The following is a 22,891-nucleotide window of genomic DNA, read 5'->3' as shown; positions in this document are numbered from 1 at the left end:
GGTGCTTTCCTTCAGCCCACTTTTACAGTTTTTACAAAGGATTCAGCTTCCAACATAAGCGTAATACGCTATGAAATCCAAGACCCCAAGCTCTAACTCTGGTCAGGCATGGGTGTATCATGTTTGTCCCATCACTATTTCTTCAGTTCATCATTCATCTTCACTGCCGCGATTAACCCATGAGATAGAAAAGCAACGAAAGATAACCAACCTAGAAATGGAATTAGAAAACGTTCTCTCGAAATTGTACAAGTTGAGTACACTGTCCCACAGGAAGAAGATTTCCGCATCCATGAGTAATGATTGATTGATTTGCTTTATTTTACTTCGTTTTCTGTGCCACTTTTGGCTAATTTGTGAAGATGAGGATGAGTAATGATATGATGAAACTGATGAATGGACACTCACAAACATCCATGCCCAGGCTGGGATTCGAACCCAGGTCCCCTGGCATCATATCACGATGTGCTAACCACTCTGCCATCTTCCTTGAGTAATTATACAAATGATAAGAGGAAGCACTTCATAAGTAATTTGTTTCTCTATATCTTATGTAACTATTATTCGCTACATAATTTAGGATTAATTATATTTGTATGTCTAAATAGTAGTTGCAACTTTGTCACCTAAACTAAAACTACCACATGTGCCTCTGGAAATAAAGAAAACCAAAGAAAGTCATGCAGAATTTGAAAAGCTAATGTATCTAAAACATGTAGATTATTGTTAATAATTTACTACATACCTTGCGATTTATTCTTCACTAAAGTCATGTATTAGCAGCAATCCCCCTCCCCCTGAAGTTTTATCTTGTAACTTCTATCACACGCACCACACTATGACTGTCTTTGTAATCTGAGACAAACATGAAAATTGTTTCCAAAGAGCTTCGGTAGGAGGGACATCTGTTACCACTTACCAGTCAATTGGTCCGAATTTTGACCTGGTAGGCATTTTCAAAAGACCTCCGAGTTCCCTTAACAGGACGGGCAATAAAATCATTAGTGGCAGCTCCTGCGTTGCAACTGTTTGTTTTCGACAGGCAAGAAATAGAAAAAATGCGGATCAGAAAGACAAGTCTTGCATTGGCATCCATTGGCGGGAAATTTAAAAGCAGGTTTCAAACTGTAAGCAAAATTCATTGAAGAACAATTTTGTAATATTTGTCATCAAAGTAATATTTCCAGTAAAATACAGAAACATTTGCCGGGGCTACGTGGACGTTTGCAGGGGCCAGTGCCCCCCCACCCCCCACCCCTAATGACGTCTCTGCTGGCGTTGCTTGAAAAGAACCTTATAGACGAAATGAGAAGTCAAAAGCGTAGGGATATGGAGTTAGGTGGTAAACAAATCACCAAGGCTTCAACTGCTGAGCACAAGAACAAAAACAGGAAGTATAACTCTAAATTTCAATAGAGCATATCTATCTTTCAGTTATTAAGAATGGTGCATCTTTTTTGCAAACTGAATAGCACCACCACCATGGATTTTTCAAGAAAAATCAAATCTTCTACAATCTTACAAAAACACTTACCTTGCTTGCTATAAAATAAAAGAAACATGTAATGTAAAAACACGTACCACCAACAACAGTGAAAGTCCTGTTCTGAATTACAATGAAATTACCCCAATCTTCATATCATACGTTTATATATTAGTTGTGAAATTAAACTTACAAGTTGGATGTTGAATATTTTGTTCCCAACTAGCAAAAAGATAATGAAACCTCAAAATTTGCAAAATATGTACCGTAATCTGTTCTAGAAACTCCTCACATGTGAATGTCTGTCATGTACAAAATCTTCACTATTACGATAATGAGAAGAGATGTTTTGAACTAAAAGTTATGAACTCCACCAAACATTTACATTTTCCTGCAAATTTTTGTATTGTAATAGCTTATGCATGATGTTAAATGTAGAGAAATAAAGAAACAAATTCCTTGAATTAAGTTACAACTTCAACGCTTCATCAGATGTGGTTTGATGTTCTTAAAAAATGCAATCATAATAAAGGAAATGTGCACAAAATGTATCACCCTAACATGTCAAATGGTCATTTTGTTCCACAAGTGCATGAATTATAGGCTTTGATTTTTCTTTATCAATCTTTCTTTTTCTTAATTGAATGCTTATGTTTCTTTTCCATTCTTTGAGGAACCGGTGGCTCAGTCGGTAACGCGTCTGACTACCATGCTCAAGGTCCCGGGTTCGATCCCCGGCCGGTTCAAATCCGGGAACTTTTCTAACGGTGAAAGCGGCCCCGGCGCCCACCCAGCGTCGAATAACATGGGTACCTGGGGGAAACCCTGGGGGGTAAAGGCGGTCAGGGGCGTGATGCTGATCACATCACCCCCACTCACGACCGGATCAAGAAAGTGTGGGGCGTTACCCCCACACCCCCTATACGCCTTCATGGCGTGGTGCTATGCACAGGGGAGGAACTTAAAAACTGCTCTTTTCCATGAAGTACTACATTGAAATAATTCTTGAAGCTTTCCTGGTAACAAATAATGAAGAGGTTCTGTCAGGATATCCACCAGGTCAGTTCTGGATATGCTTCCAAGCTTTAAAGACCTAACACCACTCTCGTCTTCAAGGATTGACAATGAGGTTTTGAGAGCTAAGTCACTCATCTTCAGGGATTGAATGTATGGCTTCCAAGAGCTAATGTTACTCTCATATTCATGAGAGCTCTCAAAAGCTTGGAAGCATATCCAGAATTGACTTAGTTGATATCCTGTAAGAATCTCTGAATGTGCTACATGGTCTTGCAAGTAAGTTAACTGTGGTCATTTGTTGCACATGGATTGTAGACATACATTCTGACTGATTATGGTAAGAAAACAAAACATTACAAAGGAATATTTAAGAAGTGTTGTTGGTCCCTGTGGGTCATCATATCATCTTGTCCTCTGCAACCACATAAAATTACATCTCCTTTCCACACTGCTATACTATGTACCATTTTGTTTCACTGGGTTCTTGTTGTCCTTTCTTATAACACCATTGACCAGATTGGATACTTTTTTTGATTTCTTTTTTTAACAGATACCAACAGCTTAATTTCAACTGATCCCTTTGGTGATGCTGCTAAGCTAGCTGGTTATTTATGTAGCCATTAGCACATAACTATCGTTTTATCACGATTTCAATGGAACAACAATTGATATTTCATTTCCATGGGCATTGCCTGAAATTTTTATAAGAGGGGTCGGGCTGTTGATAATACTTGAATAGCAGAAACAACAATAATTATTATGTTGTTATTATTAGGGACATTGAATTTTCGCGATGTGCGAAATGTGAAAAAAAGATGCAATTTTGAACATTCTGCATGTAACTACACCCCCAATGATGCAATATGCATAAGTTTTATTCACGAAGTAATACGAAATGTGTGCTTTTCCATAAAATGAACGCTTTTTCGCGAAATAACCGTGAAATATCATCAAATTAAGTAGAAAACATGCAAAAACCGGCAATCGAGGTTGTGCACACAAACTGATGATTTGTAACGAAACGTTTGCTTAAAGTTTCCTGCCACTTGCAGCTGAAGAACGTTTTATCTTCAATCACATCAGGAAGACCCAGCAAATTGGGATTTCCCATGCACATAATCTCAGTTCGAAAACTTCACTCCCTGTCAAGCTGCATTCCTTTCTTCCCCCGAATGTCTACTCAACTTCTAGTTGCATTGAACTTGCTAGCTGTAGCAGCGATAAGATTAGTCTGTTCCCGCAAATCAAGGGAAACAATGGTGTCATTTGTGTTCAGTCATGAATGAATTTTGTTTATCATCATGTGATTTTCAACATGTGTTTGTGTATGTGCAGTAGTGATTATTTTATTTGTTGGACAGCAAGGATATACTTTAAATACATACAATGAATAAAATCACTTGAGATATGCAATTTAGAAATGAAGTGATTTTGTGTTGATGTTTTCTTTTTGGTTGGACAGCTAAGTACTTGTGTATGTGTGCAGTATATAAAAATGAAGTAGTTTATCAATTTATAGCTCTTTTGTATGTTGTTTCCTCTCATAATGAAAAAGTGTATGCAATTTTTTTTTTCACCGCTGATCTAACATTTTATTTACCGCTCTCCTCAGTTTTTATTTACCATAAATTTGTCTCTCTAGTTATTATAAAATAATAACTATTATCAACTAATAAAATCAACCATTTTATTTCACATTGATTATTACTACTACTGCTATTATATCCTAGGAGAGACTTTTGTACAGAGCAGTCACAAGGACATTTGGCCAAAAGTCACCATGCACCTCCCCTCCTTCAGTTCAACTTTGACCATAAAGAAGCATGCTTCACTCTGCCCCTCCCCTCCACATGGGAGTACAATGAACAAGAGTCGGGGGTCTGCAAAGCTCTTTTGCAAATGCTTTCACTATACTTGATCAACCAGATGATTCAATATTCAGCACAATTGTTTCATTATTTTTTTTTTGTACATTTCTTAGTGAGTTAGTGTACTGAAATGCATAGTTATTATATTTCATTTTTAACTTTTTACACACCTCACTCACAAAAAAGCTTTAGAAGTTGATGAAAAATTTAGTCATAAATTTTGTATCGTGTGACCTCTCCCATAAACATCTAATTTTTGGAATTTTCAAAACTGTGTAACTATTTATTAATTGGTAGAATATGCAACCGTAACCTTGTTCCTGTACTCTACACTCAATTTTTTAATCTCAATGTAAAGCATTTTTTACTTTCATTGTCCTACTTTGAATATGAACTGACTGAACTTTATTTATTGATTGATTTGGTGTTTTAAGTCCACTTTATGCACAGTAATGCTAATTGGGACTGGACCTACAGTTTAAAGTGGGATCTGAACCACTATATGCCTCCACCAGGTGTCGAACCTGGGACCCCTTGATTACAAGGCAACGACGCTACCACTGTGCCATCGGGAGGCCCGAACTTTATCTGTTATTAAGTATAAAAATAAGAAGCTTTTGGCTTTTATGTAACTCAAGATAAATTGTGCCAATTTCCAAGGGGAGGGGGTAATTGACTGGATCAAACCCCCTCCCCACATGGTCATGTGCGTTCTGTTTTCTAATTTGGCTTATGTATATATGAATGTATGACATATTTGTAGCACAGCACCATACAACTATTGAATGTACTTACAAAAAATAAATTTTGAAAATATACGAGGGTGGTTTGAAAAGTTCTCGGAATAGAATAGAAAGAAACGACTTACAACAGTGATTTTTTTTTTTTGATTTTTCAATGTAGTCTCCCTGTACACTAATGCACTTGGTCCAGCGATATTCCAATGCCTTGATCCCATCTCGAAAATTAGATTCCTCCAGGCCTGTGAAATACGTGTCAACTTCGGCTATTAGTTCTTCCTTTGAAGAGAATCTCCATCCACCGAGGAAACTTTTGAGTTTGGGGAAAAGATGGAAGTCTGAGGGAGCCAAATCAGGCGAATAAGGCGGATGTGGCAACAATTCGTAACCAAGTTCATGAATTTTTGCCATGGCAACGACACTTTTCCATCTTGTAAAGCACTGCACGGGAACAACTACAAAGTGACGTCTGCACCACAGATCTCTACCCAGAACACTGACGCGCCACGTGTTTATTAATAAAGGATGGCCTATTACTATGCGGGAACCTCGTTGTCCTAGCACTGGCATCTGGTGGTGATTCCGAGAACTTTTCAAACCACCCTCGTAGATTTCTTTTATACAATACTGAAAGTTTATTAGTGCATAATTGCTCATTGATATTGAGATTCTCTCTTGATAGGATGGTAATTTCAATCCAATCATTTTATTTAAAAAAACACATTGTTACTCCATACAAATTAAGCAAGAAAATGGATGCTCGGCCAGGACTCGAACCTGGGTCTCTGGCATACTCTACCAATTGGGCTAGCAAGCCAGACCCAGTTTCGCCAGATTTTTCACTTGCACTGTTTTACTTGTGTGGAACTGTTGCTCACCTACATACACTTTTGTTTTCTTTGCGACTTCTTTTTGTGGTGTTACACAAAATCAGTGGATTAAAAGGGCACATCACCACAGCAATAAACACTATCGACACGCTTATGTCAGAAAGGGTGTGGCATGAACTGGGATATCATTGTGATGTCTGCAATGCCACCCTGGGTGTACTTATTAAACATATGTAGGTTTGAAAATAAACTGAGTTCCCATTTCCACCAGTGCTGGTTTCATTGCGATATTTAATGTAAGATGGCCTGGCAGGTAGAAACTGTTAAGATTTCTGCCCTCAATGGACCCAAACATCCCTGACAATAGAGGCAAATTTTCATTCCAGCCAGGGATGATTTTATTCATTCCATTTGTATCGAATATTTCCCAAATATAAACTTGTTCATGAAGCAAGAATTGTTTCCTACAAGAATCCAACTGGACAATACATGTAAGATTGTTCATGAAGAATAATAATTTCATTCACGAATACAATGGGACAACACATCTAACAATTGTTCATAAGGCAATAATCTTTTCATGCAAGAACACAATCAGAAAACACAATGAAAACTGTTCATGAAGCAAGAATCATTTCATACAAGAATACAATGGGACAACACATGCAAGATTGTTCATAAAAAGGAATCATTTCCTACAAGAATACAATGAGACAACACATAAAATTGTTCATGAAGCAAGGATCATTTCATACAAGAATACAATGGGACAACACATGTAAGATTGTTCATGAAGAATAATTTTTTACAAGAATATAATTGAACAACACATCTAACAATTGTTCATAAAGCAAGAATCCCTTGACACAAGAATACAATCAGACAACATATCTAAAATTGTTGGGACAACACATGTAGGATTGTTTATGAAGTAAGAATTGTTTCATACAAGAATATAATGGGATAACACACATAAGATGATTGTTCATGAAGCAAGAAAAGTTTTCTGAATACAATGGGACAGCACATGTCAAGACTGTTCACGAAGAAAAATCAGTAAAACTTTGTGGAACAAGAAAATGACAGAACATATTACAAAATTTTAAAAAAAACAATAGAGATCAACAATGAAACAGTGGAATATTTGTGTGAAGAAAAAAAATACTTATTGTGTGGTTTTCTTATGAATGCAGTTTTTCTTGTTTACACCTGAATCTAGACCTATATAGCATTCACCCAAAGTAAAAACTATATATAATCCACACTCTGTTATCATCCCAAACAAAGATGCATGATTTCTGCTGTGTTCCAGCACTTTGCACTAGGTTCTTTCCTAGTTACTGCAGTAATATAACTCATCGATCCATCAGTAGCCTTCAGCTGTTGGAGCAGGCCTCCTCGATGACATAGCGGTAATGCTGTCACCTTATTTGATTCCTGGTTGAGGGACATAGTAGTTTGGATTCCACTTTAAACTGTAGGTCCAGTCCTCATTAGCCTACCAATGCATAAAGTAGATTTCAATTATTATTATTATTATTTTCTTACAGCTGATAAACTGTTACCAGTGGGTGTGCGCATGTAGCAATATAAATATTCAAACTTTCCCATCTGAGTAGACGAAGAGGTAACAAAGTGTACAATAGGCACCACACACTGAATTTTTTCTGCTGACCTATCAGTATGAAATGTCCAGCATAAACTAACGAAGTGTGAGCTCCAGTGATCTTGGGGACCACAGCATGAGATTTTGGTCATGTTCAGCCGAATGTCCAATACAACGCCCCAGTATCTCTGTGTTCAGGTACTGATGGACTTTCACGTTGGAAGTGGACAGGACTGCCATCCTTCTGACAAACGAAATGCAGGTCACCATGCAATTGGGGCATTAGCCACATTTGTAACCTATGCAGGTATGTCAATCCTGTTACTGACCTTTCCACAAAACAGAATGACCCGTACACGTGTTCATGGGAGATTGTATAGAACACATTCACTTTTGGTGAATCATGCATATGTTCCACACAGGCACGTGGGTTTTCATTGCTCCATATGCATATGTTGTGGCAGTTTACTTTGCTTCTGATATGGGTAGCTTCATCATTAAAATTTGTAAAATTTCTGTCGTAAGCAAAGTAGGGGTGTAATTTCCTGCCATGTGGATGCAGTACTGGACTTTACAACATGCTTTCTTTCATTTCATACATTTGACACTTCCACTCATCAAAGCATATGTCTTTTGTACCTTTTCACTTACATGTTCAGTAACATTTTGCATTTAAAATTTAATTTTCTGAAGTTTCACGAGCGTTGACTTACCTGTTTTTCTCCTGACCCTTTAAATGCACTAACCTAGCTCCACATAGCAGCAGGTATAGATCCACCAATCCATCTGAAACCCTGGTGCAGGAGCAGTGGCGCTAGTGTCGCTAGTTAAAGTTCCGGGGAAGCCTGTAGTTCAAATATTTTCCGAGGTTTGAGAAAGCTTGGGGGGGTCTATGTGTGAATTATAGCCTGACGGTGTGAGCGGAAAAATGAAAGGTTGCAACTGTTCAACTGGTGCTGGTTTTGGTACGGTAAGTACAATACTCCTCTTGTAATAAATTATCCAAACCCCGAAGAACATTATGAAACACCCTGTATTTTTCGCGATCATTTTTTGACTGGGGTTATCAAATATGAATATGTTCTTATGAAAATATTGGTGGAAATGAAAGTCAACCTTTCAATTGCCCAAAACTTTAACTTTCTGATCATACCATTAACTGTTAAAACATAAAATTTCATGAGTAAAGTATTCTCAAACTGAGTGGTAACCAAAGTTAAAGTTCATAAATTGTGATATCCAGAGAGACATCAATGACAAATCATTAATTAATGTCCGAGTAAAACTTCATGACAAAAACTGGTAATTTATTCAAGTTGTGTCTATAACATGTGACAGGAAATTGAACGAAATATCATGCTGCAGTCACTTCATAAAAATCTCTTTCAAATCTTCAAACCAAATCCACATAGTTTAGTGCAAATTCAGAACCTAACTTGCATGTTTTCATGTTTTCTTATTTTGTGTCGTTTTGTCACCATGACACTTGAAAATTTTCACTGGGCAGCTGAATTTTCAAGTCATGCTATTTTTATTATTATTGTTATTATTTTAATATTTCTAGTTTGCTTGTGGAAATTTCCATCTTTTTAAAAGATAACAAGTACAGTATGTGATCTGTAATGTTTGTGTTTTTTTCTGTATCACATGTATGATTAAATGGGAATAATAAAGGTGTCGTTATAAATATTTTCACTGTTGCTAGCTGAACTTTAAAATCTGCGTTGATATGGTAGAGTCTGCCATATATTGGAACGTATTGCATAGTTATTCATGCTTTTACCAGTTGAACCTTCTTTAGGAATGTCACTCGGGTGCAAGAATTAATTACTTTTAATCTGATATTTTATTAATTAAATGTTTAAGATCACATTTCAAAATGTATAGCTTTATCTTAGTTTGATTCATGGCTTTCTTGGACCATAAATAAAGCTGGCTCCTGAGAAATAGAGGCTGGTGCCTGAATTAGTTCTAGTTTTATCTACCCCTGCTACAGTTTAACCAAGTGATTATGTTCTGTATAAATAAAAATAATGCAAATATTTTAGTGGAAAGACACGGTAAAGTATGAATCAAGTTGATTCCCCATTCTAACAGCAATAACTATTTAATAAACACTACGTCTAAATGCTAGTATGGTTAAAGGTACGGCTGAGCAGATACCTACTTGTGGTGCTGATACTCTCACCAATGTCGATACTTGAAAATTGTAATAATTAAAAGTTGTTCACATTATATGGATGTGAAACTTGGTCCCTTACATTGAAAGAGGAACATAAATTGAGAGTATTTGAAAATAAGATCCTTAGGAAAATCTTTGGACCTAAAAGGGATGAGGAGACAGGTGAGTGGAGAAGGTTACATAATTTAGAACTACATAATTTGTATTCATGTCCAGATATTATTAGAATAATTAAATCAAGAAGACTTAGGTGGGCAGGCCATGTGGCACGAATGGGACAGGAAAGAGGAGTTTACAGGATTCTTGTTGGGAAACCTGATGGTAAGAGACCTGTAGGAAGGCCAAGACGAAGATGGAGGGACAATGTTGAGATGGACCTAAGGGAAATTGGTAGGGATGGAAAAGAGTATATAGAACTTGCTCAAGATAGGGAAAGATGGAAGGCCTGTGTTGCTGCAGCCATGAACCATCGGGTTTAAGAAGGCTAGGGAGTTAGTTAGTTAAAAGTTGTTCACAATATTGATCAATATTAGTGTGTAAGTATATTAATTCAATCATATGCATTTAATTTACCAGGAATTTTGCTTTAAAATATGCCAGATTTACCTCAGAATATCGAAGTGCTTGTTATGTAATCACAAAATCCAGTTTTTCACGCAAAACATGCAAAATAAAAGAAAGCTTGAATTTTGCTAATTTCCAGGACAAGTAGACTCCACGAAAGTGTCAGCTGGTATCGGCAAATAATTTCCAATAACGATACCACTGGTATAAACAGATACCGATAAATCGAGATTGGTATCAGCGCAGCCCTAGTTATGAGTAAAAGTGTTTATGGATAGTTTCTTTGGTGTAAAATTGTTTGCATGTTGATTGCTTCCTAGGATATTACCTAATAATGACTTACAAGTACATTTCAAGCCCCTCTCTTTTGCACGAGTCACAGAAATTCTTGTTACTGGCAATGCATGAATAGGGATTAAAATATAATGAACTTAAATTTTACTTACTTCTATCTCAGATTCTTTACACGAAGGAAAATACTAAAACGATAAAGCATGCTCAGATGTGTCACAATTTAAAAAATGTATCAGCAATATTTCATATCCATTTTCCATATCTTCATTCTTCTTTCTGGAGAAATCTTGTGTTAATACAGGGTTATTCAAAAATAAATTCACACACTGAAATGACTGTAACTTGTGTTGTTATTGAGATGTGCTAATATGTTGTGTATGTGTAAAAAGAGTAACTGGAAAAGTTTTTATTTCAATGAGAGCCTGCGAGTGACCACTTTTACAAAATGGCTCCCTACTATCCTGATGGAGAAGGCCTTTGTGTTTTGGAGTTTTGAAAGTCTGAGTCATCAACCGCAGTGAGTCACAAATTCAGGAAAGGGCTCCATCTAGCAGGCAATCCATCTACGATGGGGTAAGGGAATTTAAAGGACAATACAATGGGAGGTCATCAACATCGGGGGAACGAGTGGAATAGATCAGGGGAAACATTCCTCCAAAGTCCCAGAAAATGAACATCTTGTGCCTTATCGAGCTGAATACTGCTAGGCTGAGCCTTTTTAAATTCGGTCCCGAGTTTGCGACACATTGTGGTAGCAGATTTAAAGACTTATAAAAAGAGTAACTGGAACGGGTGGAAGAGATACGGGGAAACATTCCTCCAAAGTCCCAGAAAATCAACATCTTGTGCGATACAGAGCTGAATACTGCTAGGCTGAGTCTTTTTAAATTCGGTCCTGAATTTGCGACACATTGTTGTAGCAGACTTAAAGAGACTTTCAAACATAACACAAAAGGCCATTTCCATCGGGATGGCAGCCATATTGGAAAAAGTGGTCATGTGGTTTTCACTGACAGGTACTATGGTTCCAGGCTGTGACTGAAATAAAACTCTTTTAGTTACTTTCTTCATAAACACACAACATATTAGTACATCTCAATAACAACACAAGTTACAATCATTATTTTCCTATAGTTTACGGTTATTACAAGCATAAGAAAACAGTTTTTCGTTGTGACGTCTTAGAACACACGCTCCCTTCATCAGACATTTATTTTCATTTTGACTAAAGATACAGTTATAACAATGGTTAGCAATTTTTTAAACAAAAATAATCCGTTATATAATGGATGTTGTCAATGTTACATTGTTGTAATATAGCAACTTAACTGTGAAAAGAAGCCATCTGTTTTATTTTTATTTCAGATAAAAAAATTTTGATCACATTTTTTATTTAAAATTATGAATCCCAAATATCATCACGTAATTCAAATTCATTATTGTTTTCACAAAGTCTCTTGATGTTTTCTGTTACATTAAATTTTAAACATCACAACAAAAAACTGTTTTCTTATGATTGTAATAACCGTAAACTACAGGAAAATAATACTACAATGCAAGCAATGCGTACATATAAGAAAAACTATGAGTTACAATCATTTCAAAGTGTGAATTTCCTTTTCAATAACCCTGTATTGTAAAATAAAAAGTAAGCAGCACATTACCAATTCCTACTTCAAATGGTTCCAAAACTAAAAAAATAAAAAATAAATAAAATAATGGTAGATGATGGTCAAGATGCTTAAAGCCTGCCTTTGTGAAAAAGGAAACAAATCACAAAGGATTGTTGGGAAGATGTTAAAAGGATTGAAGGAAAATTTGAGCTATGATAAATTAATATATGAATGCTGATTTCCACATGAAGGCACAAAATGTTTCTAAGATTAGTTAAAGGATTAAACAATTACTGATTAGGGGCATTTGAGAACACCGATTATCTTTTTATAAATCTTTATTGAGTCTCCTCATCTGAATAAGTTCATTACAGAATCTCCAACATATTTCAAATATAGGAACAAGAGTAAATATAAATACTGACATTTCTTTGTATCACTGTTACGATGAGAATTTCACAAAATTCAAACATCCACTACCATACTAGAGGAGCAATGAGTCAAATCTAGCATCCCTTCAGATTCTGTTCTGTTATGGTCATACAATTTCATTTCCAATAAAGCTCATAAATTTTTGTAGTTGTACAAGTCAATTAAAATTCACACACAAGTGTAATTTCTCTTTACAACACAGTTTTATGACAAATATATTAACTTTCCTCGTGTGCGTCACAAAATGAAATACATGCAATTGACAATCTCCGTTTTCAAACTAACAGAAATTCTTCTAAATAGTCTTTCCTTTGAAAAATCTAAACAATTACGAGTAAAACATATTTTGAAATGCGTCCTGTGTGATTTAAACCAAATATCTGCTACATTACATTGCAGCATATCTAGCACAAGGTATATCTGACAATGTCACAAGCAAAACTTAAATCCTTCAAATATATGTTCTACCTGAAACTAACAAGAAAAGCAAACTACCACAGAGCTGTTATAACATCAGATACCTAAGTCCAGAATAACTGCACATGAAATCCCATCTTGCAGAATTAACATCAAGATTAGCACTTAATTAACATATATGGTCAATCTTATTTGTTCAACAAGAGTGAATAATGTACATCTACAAAACAGTACAAGAGCTTTCCTTCTTCCGTTGCACAGTACAAAACAATTCCTCTACATGAAAATATGGAATATTGTAAACTGCAATCTCACCAAAATAAATGAAAGACCATATAGATCATGCATAAATAATATGCAAACTTGAGGACCACTGTTTATTAAATGTAGATTGGAATACCTAGAGAATCTGAAAAATTCCCTACACTATAGATTTTACAAGTTTTCAATCTAGGACACATTTTGATTGGGAAATCAATGTAAGAAACACCTATAGCTATGTGCAACTGGATAGTTGAAACCAGAACAACTTGTGATTATTTGATACTTTAGTTTTTTAATGACTCCATTTCTTAAAGGTTAACAAGAAAGCCTGAAATTCCCTTTAACAGCAAGCTGAGCTCAGAAATTCAAGAACATAATTTGTCCCTTTTAACTGCAACAACTTTGCCAGAAAAATAGAGAAACACTAGTGACTTAATATCTCCTACAAATTCTCACCTCCCTACGTGAATCAGAAATCCATAGCATATGCTGTTCTTGACCATCATCATGTTTAAAAACGAAACAAAACAGGGGGAGGATTTATAAAATAAATTACTGTTTTCAAGTTTGCACACAACATGACATTTCACAAATGAGAAGTTTTTAGTTCGTCTTATTCAATGTCACAACCAACTTAATACACAAAAACATGTATTTTCAGCACCCATATGTGAAAGGTTGACGGAACAACATCGATGGTTGTGATGAATGGGAAAACATGGCTTAATCCCAACACAAAACATCCATTTGTAGTTTACCAATGTACACCATGATGTTAAGAAGATTGGAGAGGAGTACAAAGACTTTCACAATGAAGAAAGTGACACACTGCATACAGTGCGCACAGACTTTTCCAGTCCTAAAATAAATGCAAGGTGCATTTATGCAAATGCAAAAAACAGTTTTAAACGATCTGTTAAATGTAAAATTAACTTAAAAGTCATTCAGGAAAGATAAGCTGTTTACAAGACAGAACAGTTAATTACTAGATTTTCTTAACTAAAAGAAAAACTCTTATTTTAGGACCAGAAATATGAACATCAGCAAGACGTGTGCACCACTGCTTGCTTGGAGAGCAAACTAGCATGATATCCTTCATGATCATAGTCGTCTCATTCATCAGTCTCGTAATTCGTACTCTGCGCAAGGAAAAGCTTCAATTTGGCTTACCTGTTGGCGTCTCTTTCTTCGATTTCATTGCCTTCTTGTGTTTAGAACCATTGAAATGCATATCTAGTTGTTCTTGCGATGTAGCACCCACTTTACATAGCTCACAATAAAACCTATTTAGAAAGAGAGTGGAGGAAATTATATTTCAAAATAATAAGGAAGAACAATCTATTTCTAAAATACATCACTATCTGGAAGTCAATGTCCTGTAAGGAGTGTTCACAGTTTTGTTGATTTTCTATTGATTAAATATTACAAAGGATGTGAGGCATATTCAGGCTCTTTTAAAAAATATATAAATACAGGATTACTATAAAAAACTCCTTCATGTAATTTATATGTTGCGCATACAGCATAAGGTTAACTTTAATAAAGCAGTGCCCCCCCTGTATTTTCGACACTACGATGGTTGTGGTTGAATGCTTGATATGAACACATACCTGATGGTTTAAGTGTCCAGAATGTCGGTATGGAGACAGTCTTTTTCGTAGCATGGCCGATCTCTGCGCCATATTTTGGCACACTTTGCGATGCAAGTGTGAATAAGACCTTTTTCTGGGCAGTGACGTTTTCCTCAATACATTCTGAAGGGCTTCCAAGAAGTCTCAGACGTGGTTAATCAATTACACAGGTATGTGTTCATATGAAGTAATCCGATTATTACCATTGTAATGTCGAAAATAAAGGGGGGGGGGTACAACCACTTTGTGACCACCCTGTACAAGTTTAAAAGAATAACTTAACAAGTTTCATGGAAAATTCTGTGTAATTCCATAGGAGAAAAGTGTTAATTGGAAATTATCTATTGTGACTGTCTTCTACATTCACAAATAACTAATATTTACTTTATTTCTATTGCGTACAAGTTTATAAAATTAACAGGGAACTATTGAGATTAAGAACGCTGTATCAATGTCGATATTTGTTTTAAGTTGTTGATTTCGATTCGTTTTTGTTATACAGTGCGATCGAAAAGTCCCCGCACTCATACTTTGAAAATATGCTACGAGGTCAGTAGGCAACATGAGTTGGCAACGTTGTTAGTAGTGACTGGTAAGACCTTGAAGAATGTGATAAGGTCCCGGGAGAGCTGCACTGCTATTACAGTCAGTGGTGTGAGTCATTATTGTGCTGTCGGTCGACAATGCCATTTAAGCGAGCGCAGCGAATCGCTTTGTTAGAAGCATATTTTGAGTGTAAGACATACAGAGGTTGTGTGGAGAAATGGAGACGTCTATTCCCTGATGATCCGGTGCCAGGAAAAAGTGCAGTGTATGATCTTGTTCGCCGATTTCGTGAAAGAGGCTCAGCGCATGATCGACAACGAAGTGGAAGACCCAAGGTCGTCACACACGAATTCCTAGAGAACGTGAGTCAGCGAATGGTGCAATCTCCAAGAAAATCTATACGACGTTTGTCACAAGAAGTTGGAGTATCATATGGATCCACACAGAAGGCACTGAAAGTAGCCAAGTTTCACCCATATCGTGTGAAAGTCGTCCAGGAGCTGAAAGCGTTAGATAAAGATAAGCGTATCAAGTACTGCCGGTGGTTCCGTGCTTTCACACGCAACAATGTGGCCATTCTCGATATTTTTTTTTTTTACCGACGAAGCATGGTTTCATCTCAGTGGATACGTCAACTCACAAAACACCCGAATGTGGGCAACTGTAAACCCACATGCCCTGCATGAAGTACCGCTAAATTCTGCAAAGGTCGGTGTCTGGTGTGCCATTTCGCGACGAAGGATTGTTGGACCCCTGTTCTTTGAGGACACAGTGGATGGCAATGTGTACAGGGATTTGGTGCAACAAATCGTGGCTACGTTGGAATAGGATGAGCGTGAATGTTGGTTCCAACAAGATGGGGCAACGTGCCATACTGCAAACGACACAATGGCTATGTTGCGCGAGTTTTTCATGTTATGTGATTATGTTCTGTTCGTGTTGCGTTATGTTTGTGTTTTGGAAACTTTTTCCTCATGCGCTTAAAGTTATATGTCATCTTGTTTGTGTTTTACCGACCGTTGCCATTACAGTATACCTCACTTTTGGTTTACATTTATTTTTCTGTGTAGTACAAGGACTAAAGCATTTATATATGTATTCCTTTCGTTCCCATGTGCATTACTTTCTACACAATAAATTCTTAAAAAGTGAGTGCGGGGACTTTTCGATCGCACTGTATATGTAAGAAGATTGACTTAAAATGTCTTGTGTTAAAAATCGAAAATGAGTTTATATCAAATGTTATAAAGTGAAATAATATTTTGGAAGTTGAGTTGTGTTGCTTAATTCTTGCAATGTAAGTATAATAACATTATGAAAACCAGTTGAGTGCTGAGGGCTTGCAATTTAATTTTAAAATTGTGTTAGTCTGCTCATCCTTCGCGTACAATATATACAGAGGTTGTTCAGCGTATATTTGACCAAACGCGATTCCTCCCCCCTGCACTCAGAATGAACACACCCAACCTTGGTCAGGCATGTTTGTCAGTGTAGTGTGTGAGCTGTAAAAGAGTGGTTGTTTTTTCTCACTGGGCCAAAAATCCCACCCAAACTGAGCCGCTTTTTGGGAGGAGTGCATTGTATAACTTTCCAAGTGTTTGCATTTTCTCGCTTGGCCGAAAATGCTGCCAAAACAGTTGCTTTTGGGAAGGTTATGTTGTAGCCTTTTATGACACAAAGTTCAGTGTGTCAATGATCAGGAAGTAGTGTAAGAGCAAGAATTGTGACGTTAGTTTGACTATTCAAGAATGTGATCGGCAAGTATAAGGATTGCATGGCCCCAGCGTTCGGTTCTCCAACAAAGGGGACGAGAACACGGCCGTGCACACAAGCCACCACCAGTATGCAGGTGCAAGGTGCAGTTAACAGTTTCCAAACACATATTTAGATGATTTTCCATCTGTCTTTGGGTCGGTGGATTCTCTTGCATGCCCATTCTGCGAAGTTTCGCCTGCATACTGGTGGTGGCTTGTGTGCACGGCCGTGTTCTCGTCCCCATTGTTGGAGAACCGAACGCTGGGGCCATGCAATCCTTATACTTGCCGATCACATTCTTGAATAGTCAAACTAACGTCACAATTCTAGCTCTTACACTACTTCCTGATCATTGACACACTGAACTTTGCGTCATAAAAGGCTACAACATAATCTTCCCAAAAGCAACTGTTTTGGCAGCATTTTCGGCCAAGCGAGAAAATGCAAACACTTGGAAAGTTATACAACGCACTCCTCCCAAAAAGCGGCTCAGTTTGGGCGGGATTTTTGGCCCAGTGAGAAAACACAACCACTCTTTTACAGCTCACACACTACACCGACAAACATGCCTGACCAAGGTTGGGTGAGTTCATTCTGAGTGCAGGGGGGAGGAATCGCGTTTGGTCAAATATACGCTGAACAACCTCTGTATTCAGTGTGAAGTATCGTTGCACTATTGCCTAATGCTTTTAACTATATTTATTCTAACACTACATTTCTAGAGAGCAGCTCTTCTCTACTCTTCAAGTGAACAATATTCTATTTGCTGGTGGTGGAGGGGCGAACCTATATAGCCTGACAAGTTAAGTCCCGATATGTGCAGATCGCTGAGGAGCACTTCCTATTACGTCATCCTCCCCACCACTCTTCTACTCACTGGTCTGGCCTTGAGAGTACCAGTGGTGCCAACTCAGCAACCGAGTGGGGTGGTGGTTCGTTTGTTTATTGTACAACAATCACTACGAGAAGGCAACCTGATAACATGCTTGCCTGTGTTCTTTTCTAAAGCATTGAAATGTTCATGCTCTTTACTCTTGGATGCAAGATTCTTACTTTGAAAGAGATAGATGGACTTATGGATGAGCATGTAGATGAACTGATAATTAGACTTAGTGAAGCGGATTCAGACACAGACACAGATTCATCGTTAGACACAGACTCGGATGAGTGGGAGAGTGAAACTGAAGAAGGAGAACTGGAAAACATTTAGAAGGTGAGCTCAGTTCTATCGTTTATATATTTTTTTATTTTTCTATCGTCTTATTTCATACATTTCTTATGCTGGTAAGAAATATCCCTAATATAACTTAATTCATTTAAGGTTTAAAGGGAAAATATCGAAATGTATTTAGAATTTATCGTAATCAATAGGTAGCGTAGGTGAGGGGATACTAATTCATGCCTTTCACATTCAAATTTCGTTGAAAATTCTCCGACGATTCCGCTCCCCCCAGGTTGCAACACTGCGAACCAAAGTTGCCGGAGACAATGGAGTGGGGAAATGTGATGTGAGGTGCGCAAACAATGGATTGCAGCGTCTTGTTTTTAAACTTGTCAAGTTATAACAGACCTGTGATTTATACAAATTCAGTGCTCTAACCAACTACTACACGGTGCCCCCAGAATTCTATGCTAATTTTTGCTCTGGTTATGCTATTTTCAATTTTTCAGGAGAGCTGCTTGAATTCAACACTGGAATGACTCATAGAGTTTTGGACCATTGCTATGAAGGTTGCATCTTTGATTTTCAACTTGGTTCTTTGCATATGGCTGTTGTTCCACTGAAGTCTATGCGATTCATTCCATGTACATTCCACTATTTTAGACCAATCTGTTTCATCTTTGTATGTGTGTTGCTTGTGTTCATTTATCCTATTCTCTAGAGGACAACCTGAGTCTCCTATGGCAGCTTGTTTATGCACTTTTTGCTAGCTTGTAGCAAAAGCTGCACATACATTACCCAAACCAGGCAGATTTCAAGCAAATATGTTCCCATCTTCTCAAAATTAGAAATAGCAGCATAAGAGGAACAAAAATTAGTACAGAATTTTGGGGTGCAATGTGGAGTAGTTGGTTAGCACACCAGTTTCGTAAAATCACAGGTTTGTCGTAGGTTCAATTCCCACCACCGGCAAAAAGAAGTTTGTTCATCTGCAGACGTGAGAAGAGGTGTTCTCTTTGAAACATAGTGTTAAAATAACTATAGTTTAAAGCAAGCAGTAGACAATGGATATTGTCCAATAACATTGCATGCTAATACTTGGCTATTAACTTAAATTAACATTACAATTTTGGAATTCACCACATGTACTAGGAATTTCACAAGGACTTCAAATGTCATACATAAAATATATTTAAATGCCTTCAAATTGTGTTAGTTGAAAAAGGTGTTTTCAAAAATGCAAACTATTACAACAACTGCAGGTGGAAACCCTGTGATGTATGAGGTTGATAGGATATACAATTAATTGAGTATTAAATCCTTGCCAAAATGTATTCCTCACCTCAGATATAGATAAAATTTTGCACAAAGCTAGCACGTTGCGACTCTAATGCCAAGGGAGTTGCCACCACATACTTAATGCTACAATCATATATACGAGTGGCCGCGGTGGCTCAGTCGGTAACGCGTCTGACTACCATGCTCAAGGTCCCGGGTTCGATCCCCGGCCGGTTCAAATCCGGGAACTTTTCTAACGGTGGAAGCGGCCCCGGCGCCTACCCAGCGTCGAATAACATGGGTACCTGGGGGAAACCCTGGGGGGTAAAGGCGGTCAGGGGCGTGATGCTGATCACATCACCCCCACTCACGACCGGATCAAGAAAGTGTGGGGCGTTACCCTCACACCCCCTATACGCCTTCATGGCGTGGTGCTATGCACAGGGGAACACTTTACCTTTTACCTTTACCTTTACAATCATATATACGAATATTTCTCAAAATAATTTAACAGATGAACTATGTAGCTACCCAAAACAATGCTTCCTTAAAACAAAAAAACAACAGTATTTTATCTTTTAAAGAAAATTATATTCGTCACAAATTATAAGGATTATTGTTATTGCATGGCCACGCCTATGTGTAATTTTACAATAATATCACAGCATGTAATAACACATTTTGTTTCACATAATTGGTGAATACAAGTGCTTTTGTACTATGTTATAAGTACGTCACAAAAGTACCAATATTTGAAGTTTCATAAATATTGATGGTACACTTAAATGGCCATAATTTGTATTATCCAAAGGATCTGTATTCTTATGTTAAACTTGTTCCCTTCATTGTAGTTACTGTTTGAAGTTTTCAATACGTCACCAGATGATTTCAGCCTCCCTTACCTGGAGCTGGCTATAAAATACTTATCTGTACGGTTTCAAAATATCAAGATCACTCATACACTACCACTTGTCTTGTAGATTCCAGGGTATGAAATGAAATAACGTTTGCTTAAGAACCACTATTTCTGTTTTGGTACATTATTCAAGCTAATTTGGGCTTATATCAACCAAATTTATAAATTTAAGGCCCCGACACTTCTCTGTGCATCCTTTTGGCAGCCATTTTTCCTTACGAAGCCTCGAACCGGGTATCCTTCACTTTCAAGTTGTTATATGGACATACAGACTATCGAATCATTACTTTTTTTCTACATCACGAATGTACCTTTTAATAGAAACTGCTGTAAACTTATTTTACAAGTTCAAATATGTAATGAAGTTATGTTTCATAAAATTTTAAGACATTTTTCTATTATTTACTAACCTAAAAGATAATATTTTGTATGCTTATTGTCCTTATATTATTGCGATACCTCCGATCTTTGTACAAATTGATTTGGCAACACTGGAAAATAGCCATGAACCATAATTATGCATTTTCTTGGACGAATTTCATCAAAATATTAAATTAACTTCAAATTGTGCCTTTTTTTCATTACAAATGTATGGAAAACCTTGTGAAACAACTGTGAGTACTAATTAGCAAAGGAAGATTGCAAAACACAAGAATTACAGCTACAAAATTTCCCGTTCTTTGCAATGCTGCAATGGAGCATGAAAATAAATAAAATACAAGCCAATATTTTAATTTTGAATAACTTTTTAAATATAACTCCGATAATGATGCAATTTCAGAATCAGTGCTTATTAATTATGGGGAATGCAATAAAATAAAAGCCCCCACTGAAAAATTAAGATTTACATTTCCAATCTTAGCAAATTTTGATGCACATATAACAGTGCATCTGAATGGACTGTTTATAAAACGATGGTCAATCATAACTTTTTTTCTATTACTTCTAACATTTTGGCTGTCATTGGACAGATCACAAAATGTGCAGTACAAAGGTGAAATAAATTTTGCAAGGGCAAAGGCCTGACAAGTGATTTATCATTGTGTCATTGTGTAATGGATGGTGAAAGCATCATGGTCCTATAACTGCTGTTTTCTGTTTTAGGACCAGATTACTATTTCTTTTCAAGTAATTCCCGAATGCCGAACTATCCTCATCATGCTGGGTCAACACCAACATCTTGTGGCTTCGAAACAAGAACCATTTGCATCAAAGGTGAGATGGTTAAAAATCAAGCCACAAAGGAGCTCTAAACTAAAATGCATTTGCACAAAACAAAGAAAAGTTCAAACAAATTTTTACCCCATGCTCCTTACAGTTCAGACTTAGCCTCCAGATATTATTGTTTAGGGCCCGTTAAGGTGGCACATAACCCTTGGCTGATATCCGCAGAGCCATTTTAAAAAAATCATCTCCCTAAGATATTTCAAATTATGAGAATTTACATTTGCTTAGAATTACTTCTAGAACATTTTCCACTTTCACGGCTTCCAGATTGTGATTGGATGCATCAGCTCATTTGACTAGGACATGTGACCACTTTGAAAGTTACTTTTCCAGTGTACAAATAATCAGTACCGATAAATCGATACACAAATATGTCTACATCTGCTGATGTTGACAGAGTACTGATTAATCCATCCCTAATAAACACTGAATGCTTCAATTTTTTCAGCATGCAGATTCCACATTTCTCATGCATCCTGAAGAAAAGGGGAAAGATAAAAATTTTGAAATCGTACTTGTCGTACTTTGCCGTTTGCTGTAAAAACACTGGAGAATTGCACATTAATCACCTGGAAAGTAAAACAAGCTACAAAACAGGTCCTCACCTTCCTTTAAGTGGCACTATCACTTCTTCTGCCTCCTCCTCTGCTGGTTGGTCCTTCATGAATGCTTTGCCTATTCCAAACCTCCCTGAAGGGTCGAATTTTCCTGGCTGCTGTTCATTTGGAGGGCTGAAACAAATAAAAGTTAAAACTCATTTTTGAGTAAATGTTTTCGCAAGTTAAATGTTACATTAACGTTAAATTAGTTAAGTTCATTAAAAAAAAATTGCTGAATGGACTACTGTTGTTTTAGTAACCAAAAATGTGCTAATTCGAAATGGGATCCCACGGTGTCACATTACATGAATAGTTTTAAACACAGGTTAAATTTCGGATACTGAAGTCATTATATAGGAAGTTTCCATTTAAAATCTTAGCTCATGAAATTAACATATTTTATTCTTTCACCTTCTTTTTTGACAGTAATAAACGAAAATCCCGTTTGAGTTGAAATACAGGGGACG

General features: G+C 36.9%; 1 protein-coding gene across 3 annotated transcripts in view; it reads right to left on the bottom strand.

The window, feature by feature from the left end:
• The window catches only part of LOC145998765 (zinc finger matrin-type protein 3-like), a 374,145-nt gene that overhangs the window by 316,177 nt on the left and 35,077 nt on the right, over positions 1-22,891 (bottom strand). For all 3 annotated transcript variants that reach the window (XM_083135332.1, XM_083135330.1, XM_083135331.1), the window contains exons 6-7: positions 22,431-22,556; positions 14,481-14,593 (exon numbers count right to left, since the gene is read on the bottom strand). In XM_083135332.1, the coding sequence (XP_082991458.1) occupies positions 14,481-14,593; positions 22,431-22,556 (239 nt within the window). The remainder of the gene's footprint in view (positions 1-14,480; positions 14,594-22,430; positions 22,557-22,891) is intronic.

This window comes from Lepisma saccharinum, chromosome 14, assembly GCF_977018435.1.
Source record: "Lepisma saccharinum chromosome 14, izLepSacc3.1, whole genome shotgun sequence".
Taxonomy (NCBI): Eukaryota; Metazoa; Arthropoda; class Insecta; order Zygentoma; family Lepismatidae; genus Lepisma; species Lepisma saccharinum.
This window is presented reverse-complemented; position numbering and strand designations above follow the sequence as displayed.